At 45.7% G+C, this 10,263-nt stretch overlaps 1 protein-coding gene across 6 annotated transcripts in view; it reads right to left on the reverse strand.

Moving 5' to 3' along the window:
- Window positions 1–10,263, reverse strand: part of ZC3H18 (zinc finger CCCH-type containing 18) — a 68,583-nt gene that overhangs the window by 10,274 nt on the left and 48,046 nt on the right. For all 6 annotated transcript variants that reach the window (XM_014536659.1, XM_014536658.1, XM_014536660.1 and 3 more), the window contains 2 exons: window positions 3,322–3,513; window positions 2,079–2,204 (listed from right to left, as the gene is read on the reverse strand). In XM_014536659.1, coding sequence (XP_014392145.1) covers window positions 2,079–2,204; window positions 3,322–3,513 — 318 coding nt within the window. The remainder of the gene's footprint in view (window positions 1–2,078; window positions 2,205–3,321; window positions 3,514–10,263) is intronic.

The following is a 10,263-nucleotide window of genomic DNA, read 5'->3' on the forward strand; positions in this document are numbered from 1 at the left end:
TATATATATATATAAAATATATAAAAGGTTTATGGGTTTGCTGTATTTTTCTCCTACTTAGAAATGGTCATGTAAGATTTTTGACACTTTCAGCCAAGCAACACCAACAGCTAAGCTAAGATCGGGCTTTTGCAGTCACACATGCTGCAATGTATAGAGACAGAGCTACATAGGAAAAATGCTCATTTCTCCTGTCTTCACACTCACTGCCTTTGGCTGGGCAGCCTGCCATGGGAGACCGGAAGGAATGCCAGGTTCACTTCCAAGCTTCTGTAACACTGTGCAGCCCCGAATCACCACATGGGGGGGGTGGGGGTGTCACCTCCTCAGAGTAACCTCATCCCTGGGTCCCATTCCTCAGAAGGCTGCTGCAGAGCCAATGCCCACCTGGGTGCTGCAGGGGGGCACTCTGCTCATGCTCTCAGGTACCACATGGGCCTGCCTAGGAGCCAGCAGAGGCCTGGAGCCAGGGAAGAGGTGTGCTGAGTGATGGACATTGGAACAGTATAAACACAAGTCACGGGGAAGGGAAAGTGGTGAAAAAGGGCACCTAATTTTGAGGAAATGGCTAATTTCCAAACTGAAAATATCTGAAACTGGTTCAGTACCCAGGGCTGCGTCCTGAGTGGAGTTTCTTTAGAAATGGATGCCGAGGAGGCTAAGCATCCTCCTTGGGGTCCACCTCCTGAAAGAGCAACTGGGTTTCCGCTGACTCTCGTGCTTGCAGCCCCCTCCCCTCCACACCTAACTCAGCATGAAGAGCCTGGCAAGCCCACCAGGCTGAGGTGGTTCTTTCGTCTGCTGTTTGTAGCCTTGGGCCTTGTCATAGCTGTCCCAGTCCTGTCCCTGACCTTAGAGACTCAATGCCATAGGGCCTTCTTAATCTCCCCCAGTGTCCACTGAATACATACAAGAAAAACTGTAGGTAACTTCCACATGTGATTTCTAAAATTTCTAAGTTTCCCAGCTTAGTCTCAGGCTTCTTCCTGCAGCTTACCAGCCTTGTTTCTTAAATGAAGTCATACAAGGTTTCTCCCATTGTTGATGCTCTGATTAATAGCTTTCTGTCTTTCACCTCATCTCCTACAGGCAGCATTCCATGACTGGCAGCTGTTCTGGGTACTGCTTCAACTTCTGGCAGGAAAATCATGAGACCCTAGGACCCATAGCTGACCCTCTAGACACCCTTAGAAAAAGGTTTTCTTTCTTTATTTTTATTGATTTTTTTATAGAGAGAGGAAGGGAGAGAGGGGGAGAGAGAGATAGGAACACCAATGAGAGAATCATCCATTGGCTGCCTCCTGCATGCCCCCTACTGGGGATTGAGCCTGTAACCTGGGCATGTGCCCTGACCGGAAATTGAACCGGCAACCTTTTGGTACATGGGAAAACACCCAACCAACTGAGCCACACCAGCCAGGACAGGTTTGCTTTTCTTTTTCAAGGTTATTGATATGCACAAGATTCAACATTCGTGGAAAACAGGCCCACATATCATCTACTGTTTGTTCTACAGCCCACTTAAAATGTTAACTTGACTACCAGATTTAATAGCTCTAACGATCTAATGCTGTTCTAATCCTCTTGACAACTGCCCGAAGGTAAGATTGGCTGCCAGAAAGTAGTGCCACTGTGAGACAACAAACCACTGCAAGATAAACAGGTCCACTTATTCCCCAAACATCTAGTGATATGCTTCCCAAAGAAGCGTGTGTGTATATGCATGTGTGGGTATGTATATGGGTGTCTGTATGTGTGTGATGCCTGATTTCTGATTTTAGTATGCGTCCAAAACAGGCCAACATAGGTGCTGCGTCCCCTGATGTGCACTGTGTGTTAAGATCTCCCAGCGCGTGCAGTTTGTTAATTGGCTCCTCGCTATGCATTCTGTAGAATGTACCACAAGACACGTAACTTGGTGAGACTATTCTGAAAACAACAGCACCTGGAAGAACACTGTCAGGATAGAGACATGCCACAGAGACATACACACCCAGATATGCACTACACGCACACACACACACAGGATAGAGACTTGGGACGACTTGGGCCACACCCGATAAGCTCTGGGGACATACCTGGACTGGCTGCCTGAGAAGGAGCTGTGTCTGGAAGACCGGCTAGAGTAGGAGCTGTAGGATGAGGACCGGGACCGAGACCTGGATGAACCAGAGCCAGAGTAGGAGGAGGACCGTGAAGACGACCTAGAGCATCAAGGGGGAGAGAAGAGAGACCAGGTCTTTCTCCACCTTGCCCTGCCCACCAATGCCAGGCCTGCTGTCCTGATACAACAGGGCTATATTCACATCCAGATACATACCCCCTCACAGAGACACACTCACCCAGATACACCCACCCACATATACCCCCCAGACACACCCACCCCTCTAGATACATCCCCCTCACAGACACACTGACCCAGATACACCTGCTCCACAGATACAACCCCCTCCACACACACACACCTACCCAGATACGCACTCCCTTCACACGCACACACACACAGATATATTCCCCGCACTCATATATACCCCACCACACTCATACAGAGACACACCTGCCCTTTGGACACCTTTGTGGACATGCTTAGTCCCACCCTCCCTTTGGTGGGAATGGTGTTTAGAAACCAAGACCTGGATGCTGGGTATCTCACTATTATTTTTTTGTTTTGTTTTGTGTATCTCATTGTTGCTGTGACACAGCTCCCAGGTCCTCAGTGTACAGAGCCAGGATACGTGTGCCTGTGTGTGCAGGTGTCTGACTGTGCACACATGTGCCTGTATATTTCTCTATCTGTCCATCTGTGCATGTAGTGAACCCTGACTCCACACTGATATTTCCAGTTCCCGTCTAACACTGCGGCTCCGCTGGGTCCCCTTTCCGATCTGTAGTGTCTCTCTCGGGCAGGGAAGAGATCCAGCTCTCACCATCCATGACATCCTCACTTGTTTGCGCAGAGCTAGTATATACACAGGTTTCAGAGCTGCTAACCCTGGCTCCCATCGGTCTCTCCTCTGTCTCTCCCGGAGTGACCCAGGCAAGCATTCTCCCCAGACAAACACTCCCTGCCCCCCGCCCTGGTTCACTGGCCAGGTTTGTGTTCTACTCTGAGTTGCCCGCATCCTGGCTGATCTCAATATGTGAAGCTGTAACATGGTTCTAAGTGCCAGTCTAGTTTGCTGCTAACGCTGTAGCACCCAGTTACTCAGTAAGTTGAGACCAACAAATGCCTGTTTAGTCTTACTGAGTTTTCCCCAGAGCATGACAATATCACTCCTGTGTGTTTATGAACCAGCTGTTCGCACCAGCCTGCCTCCTTACCTGGAGGAATTGGAGGCAGAAGCTGATGAAGCTGACGTTTTTCGACGCCTTCGTGCACGGCTAGGGGAGACTGATACACCAAGTTTCTTCTTGGGAGACTTGGACCGGCGCCAAGGGTCTTTCCACTCATCTGCTCGCTTCACCTGTGGCCCAGCGGAGACTGCCTCCTTCTTTGGTGGCTCAGCTTGTCGGCTAAAAACACAGAGAGGTTAGCAATTCTCAGGCTACCTTCCATTTGACAGTACTGCTACTTTGTGAAAGAAACTGAGATGTGAGATTATGATCTAAGTGGCTTATCTGAGAAATGCCTGAAAAATAATGGGTCATCTACAAGAGGTAGCAGATATTCCACTTAAAACAATAATTATCTTGAACAAAACAAGCATAGTTCTCTCCATAAATGGTTTCTGCTCACATGTGTCTTTTTCAGGGGAACGCCCGTCTTTCTCCTTCACTGTACCTAACTATACTGGTGTTTCCTTTTTGTAGTATAATTACTTATTGAATTCCTATCTTCCCCACTAGAGTATAAGCTCTGAGAATGACAGGGAAGGAATCAGCCTTATCTAACACATATTCTCTAGAGCTGGTACACAATAAATACTTATGAAATTAAAGGATAACAAAGTGTGTTTTTTTTTTAATTAGAAATTTTGTGAGTTAACAAACCCAAGTCTTAAAAACACTGGTTTAGCCCTAACTGGTTTGGCTCAGTGGATAGAGCATCAGCCTGCGGAATGAAGGGTCCCAGGTTCGATTCCGGTCAAGGGCATGTACCTTGGTTGTGGGTACATCCTCAGTAGGGGGTGTGCAGGAGGCAGCTGATCGATGTTTCTCTCTCATCGATGTTTCTAACTCTCTATCCCTCTCCCTTCCTCTCTGTAAAAAAATCAATAAGATATATATATTAAAAAACCCCCAAAAAAACAAAACAGAAAAAAACCACTGGTTTAATTCATCCAGAGAACATCCTGATTAAAACCCCAGTGTCCAACTGAGGGCTGGTAGGTTATCAAGAGGAGACTCTGCTGAGCTCAATGGCAATTCTTCTAACTCCTGGCCAAACTATGTAAATACTGACTACAGGTGGGCAGATGAGACCAACTGGAAACAAATCAAGGCCTAAACGTGAAAGCCACAATCTGCACTGGAGAACTGGGAGTGAAGGGAGGCGGCAGTCACGGAGTCCTAACTGTGGGAGCCCACCCACCACTGTCCATGAGCTCAGGGTGCAGAGAAAGTGGGAGTGGGAAGCTCAGAAGCCCTTGGGAAGAAGCTCAGCACCAAATCAGAAACACCTACAAACCTAAACATCCCCCTTAAACATGAGCTGAAGTGGAGTTCCCACTAACAGCAGTTTAATATGAAGGTATCTGCTGGACTTGTGATTTTTTAAAATTCAAATATTATAAGTTCATTTAAAATTTTTTTAAAATACCGAAAGACAAGAAAATAAAAGTCCTGCTATCTCAGCTCTCCAGGGACAGCCAAGATTTCCCATCTCGGCATGTCCTCTCCATCTCTCTTCTTTCCTACAATGTACACTTGCACGTGTGCTCACACTCACTCTAAACACAGCTGGGACCTGCCTGTGACTGCTGGGCCAGCAGCAGAAGCAGCTCTTCCTGTCACCCGTTTGTGGAGATGTGGTCTTTCTTGACTGTGTGGCAATTCACTGTCAGATGTTATATAATCTGAACGTTTCCACACGGTTAGCTGTCTTTTAACTTTTAGAAAACACAAATAACATTAAAATGGCCCTTTATATATAAATCTTATGGACATCTTTTTTTTTTTAAGGTCAAATGCCTAGGAAGTGAAACCAGTGGGTCAAAAGAAAGGAGCATTTTACAGATTTGTAGTAGACTGTCAAACATTTTACCCTAAAGTGAAAAACTGACTTATAATAACCCCACCAGTATGAGGTGTCCATTTTATCTGACTCTCAACAATGCTGGTTCCTGTGTTACCAGTGAAACACCATAAGCACCACCAGAGAAAAATAAACCCCAAATGCTGGCAACTGTGGGGTCTTCAAGGTCTAGATGGTTCATACTAAACCTTGTTCTTGCTAAACGTTAAAATGTAGGGCAGTATTTTGTTTGACTGATGAGACTGACTGAAACCCAACAATGGCAAATACTGGTTCCCATTTGTTCCTATTGGTACCTCCAAGGCTGGAAGTTTCTGTCTTCTATACGTCCTGACACCTGTGAGTTCTGGTCGTCTGTTTTGTTCTTGGCCAATTTTCTAGTAAGCTCTTCAGTTACAAAGAATTGGAACCCTTTCCCAGGCTACTTGCTTTTTAAGGTTTTGGGTGATGGTGTCTAACATACAGAGCATAACATTTTAACTGTCAAAGAAATTCCTTTTCCTTTTCTTGGGTAGCTTCTTATAGGCTTATAGAGTCCGTCTCCATTCCAAGTCATATTCACTTGCATTTTTCTTTTAGTTGATCTAGAGTTTCTTTCTTTCAACTATTCCTGAAGCACTGGCTAACCAGCTCCTCTTTTCTAAACGGTTTGTGATGGGATGCCATCTTTTTAAAAAATATATATTTTTTATTGATTTTTAGAGAGAAAGGAAGGGAGAAGGAGAGAGAGGGAGAAACAACAATGTAAAAATGTAACATTGACTAACTGCCTCCTGCATACCCTGCATGGGGATCGAACCTGCAACCTGGGCATGTGCCCTGAATGGGAATCCAACCGTGACCTCCTGGTTCCTAAGTTGATGCTCAACCATTGTACCACACTGGCCGGGCTGAATGATGATATTTTCAATTTATAATGGGTTTATTGGGATGTTGAAAAGCATCTGCAGTTAAAATTCCAAACACTCTTAAACTCTGACCAACGACTTCTTGGTAGGTCCTGCCTATGTTTATCTATAGAAGATCTTTAGCAACAGTTAGACCCTGCTCGCCCAGTTCCACTGGGCTTTATTTATTTATTTATTTTTAAAATATATTTTATTGATTTTTTACAGAGAGAAAGGGAGAGGGATAGAGAGTTGGAAACATCGATCAGCTGCCTCCTGCACACTCCCTACTGGGAATGTGCCCGCAACCAAGGTACATGCCCTTGACCTGAATCGAACCTGGGACCCTTTAGTCCCCAGGCCGACGCTCTATCCACTGAGCCAAACCGGTTAGGCCTCCACTGGGCTTTAGAATGTTATTAAACTTATTAATAGCATCTTGCAATTATTCATGTCTTCTTTTGTGGGTGTCAGCAAAGGATAATAGTTTTCTTCATAAAAGGTCCTGCCTTTTTGGGGTAGATTTTCAGTTACTATTATAAATTCTCTTCACCAGCATTTCGACATCTAGTTATATCATAACATATAAAAACCATTACCTGTTGATATTTTCAGAACTGTTTAATCAATCCACCAAGTAGCAAGTTCCATGCCTACTATTTGCCAAGAGTAACATACCAGGAGCAACACCCAACATTTAAAAACTGTCCTAAGGACACACTAAATTGAGGCATAAAATCTCTGTTATCTTGGCCCAAACCCCGAGAGCTATTGCCACAAAACCTCATAAGCATGTCTTCCTGGAAGAGTAATCCAGGAATGAAGCAAAACCTGTCTGAGGATTCCAGCCTATCACAGGCCACCAGGTAGCTGCTTTCACATTTATACTTCCTGTGTTATTCTCATTCTAAAAATGCAACAGGAAATGGAACACCTTGGTCACTAGGTTTTTCATTAGTCATCAAAGTGGTCCAGCTCTATCAACTTGCAGTCCTTCTAACAGGGAGAGAGGAACAGATGGAAATCAAGGGAATGATTCATGACATAGCTGTGACAGTACTGAAAATTCTTGCTGTAGTGACTGGGAAAGAGAAAGAATGCTAAACCCTGCCCCATCACAGCATAGAAAAGAAAATCACTTGAGACCACAGACAGGTGACCGACACAGGCCTCCATAATCTTTTAGAGGAAATGTTTCCTCACCAGGAAGAATCTTTCATTCACTCTGGAGATAAGACTATGGGTTTCAAACAAGGCTGGCTCCTTTAACAGTGCTGGAACAAGACCTGGAGGTGTCCCTAAAACCTTTCATTTTCTGGGCTGGTGCCATGGATGGGCCTGAACACTCATACCACCTCCAGAGCAAGCCCTACACAGAGGGAGCAAACAGCTGGCTCCACTTCTCCCTGAAAATCTATCTTCTATATATATAAAAGGCTAATATGCAAAGTGTCCCCTCGGGAGTTCGACCACTCGCTATGACAAAGCGCTGACTACCAGAGGGCGGTGCGGAACGAAGGAAGGCCCCGGCTGGCAACTGGCAGCTGGGGTAGGGAGGCCCCGGCCAGCAGCTGGAAAGTCCCGATAGGCCCTGATTGCCGACCAGGCCTAGGGACCCTACCCGTGCACGAATATAGGTGGTACTTGGATGTAAAATCATGCAGTTGGCACAAAATGAAGATCAGGGATCACTGTGTTATTGAGTCACTCTGCAGACCACTAAAGTCAAATATTAATGAGCTGAACCTCATTGGTTTCTCTCCCCTGACTTGGGGACCCAAACCAGAAAGTAATGTTTTCAGACTTGGATGCAAAATTAAGTATCTATTTTAAGTTTGAAAAGAATGACTGAATTAACAATAAAAAGTTCATTAAAAGTTCCATTTGGGCCTGCCGGCATAGCTCAGTGGTTGAGTACTGACCAATGAACCAGGAGGTCACGGTTCGGTTCAATTCCCAGTCACAGCACATGCCTGAGTTGCGGACTCAGTCCCCAGTGTGGGGTGTGCAGGAGGCAGCCAGTCAGTGATTCTCTCTCATCATTGATGTTTCTATCTCTCTTTCCCTCTCCCTTCCTTTCTGAAATCAATAGAAAATATATTTTAAATAAAAGTTCCATTTGGGAAAAATGTTCATATTATATTGGGGAAGGGTAGAGGGAAGAGGCAAATCAGGTATGCTCCCAAACTCTCAAGCACAGTCAATGTGGCAATGGGCCCACGCTGCAACAGCAGCAGTCATCTCCAGGCCATCTTTTCTACCTTTTCTCTTTATTCTTCAGAAAGTTTTCCAAACTTTCTTAAATCATCATGGTTTACATTTATTACAGAAAACACCTCAAACATTATCTAAAAGTTTTCCATTTCTGCAAATAAAATCTTTTAATACCGTTAGCAAGTACATACTCTCAGGGATTTTACTAGTAATTGGTTTTAGTGACATGTTCTCATCTCTTACAGGAACCTCAAAGGAGAAGTGCCCCTGCCCACTGAACGAAGGCGCTGGAGTCTAAAGTAGCTCATACAGAACCCAATGCCACAAATATCAGTCCTCAACGGTATCTATACAAAACACCATTAGGGCCAGCAGAAGTTGTCCTGTGCACAGTAGCAAATTAAACATGACCCAGTCAGTAAGGGAACAGTAACTAGAGAGCAGGGATTAGGCTGATGTGCCCTGGAAATCCTGGTGAGGCTGGCACCTCTGACCATGGAGTCCATGAGACAGGTCCCCAAACAGGTTTGCTCAGGCTGTGAAGTCATTCTGGTGCCCCAAGCTGATGGCAGAGAAGTAGGGCTGCTTCTGCTTTCTGAGAGTGCAAGACATTGGAAGCCGAAGCCCTTCTCTCACTGAATGACAGCACCCCAGAAGAGAGCCTGGAAAACTAGAGACAAACTACACCCAAATGGAAAACAACAGGCTTGCCATGCCACCCACCAAAGACGAAGATGTAGATGGGAAGAAAACCCAGCTGAATGGAAACAGCTGGTAAGGTAGGACCTCAGCCAGAAATACTGCCATCAAGAGCTAGTGGAATAGATTTGGAATTTGCATAACACTTCTAAACTGGGGGATAGAGGGAGGAAGGGGAAAGATGGAGGGAGGAGGATGACTCTTCAGTAATCTCTGACGGAAGAAGTGCCCTTACCAGGCACAGGTATGACACAGTCTTATCTCCCAGGCACTCGATCCTTTGTTCAAGGCCATGGAGAGAGACTCCAAGGAGCAGAGGTCATCTGTTCTATGACTGTCAAACAAAATGTCACAACAAGACACAGCAAAGGGGCCTTGAGTCAACTCAGGAGGAGCTCACATCTTACATCACTGACAGGTGTTAGTGCCAATGATGCAAGGTGGCCATAGAGCATGTCTGGAAACTCCGATCTGGGCAACTGCCAGGTTTGGGGTCAAAGGTAAAAAAAGATAAAAAGAATGAAAGTTCATTTCTAAAATAAAAAAAGGATACACATCTAATATTTTAAAGAAAGGGAATTCGAAGTACACGGATTTTCTCTCAACTGAACTCACACTCAGTTTGGAGAAGCTCGAAATACTTTTCATGGCAGCTCCTCTGTGCTATTTCATCCAGGAACTTTTGTGGAACATTACAATGCTCACCTTCCTTAAACTGAGCAGAACTGGCCACGGAAGTCCCCAACTGCACTCAGGGGCCACCACGCCCCTTTCCTGGACTACCCCGGGGGCCCCTCCTGCCTGGCCTCCAAGTGCACACTGTCTTTGAATCCCTTCCTGCCCTATGCCACACAAGGCAGGAGGCTCCTAGTCCCAGCTCACCTGGGTGGATGCTTGCCAGCAGAAGAAACCCAATCCCTCCCTCCCTCTGGAATGCCCACCTCGAGTAAAGTCCGGTGCATTCCCCTCCAAGGACTATCATTACTTTTTATGATCCACCCAGCTGGCTGTAACCCCTCCTCCAACCTCTACCATGCTGCGTGGCCCTCTCTTATGGACCTACACACAAGTAAGAATGTGATCTAACTTGTATTTCCTATTCCCATTTCTCAACTGTGTCTCTCACAGGACTGAGCAGAAGGCCTGTAGCACATGCCAACACATGCTGAATCAACAAGGCCAGAGCAAATCCCAGACCCCTGACAGGGTGGCTGTGATGGAGTAGGGCTTTCCAATGACAGTCCTTCCAAGGGAAGGTGGGAATAAGTT

The sequence above is a fragment of the Myotis brandtii genome, unplaced genomic scaffold (assembly GCF_000412655.1).
Source record: "Myotis brandtii unplaced genomic scaffold, ASM41265v1 scaffold165, whole genome shotgun sequence".
In the NCBI taxonomy this organism is placed as follows: Eukaryota; Metazoa; Chordata; class Mammalia; order Chiroptera; family Vespertilionidae; genus Myotis; species Myotis brandtii.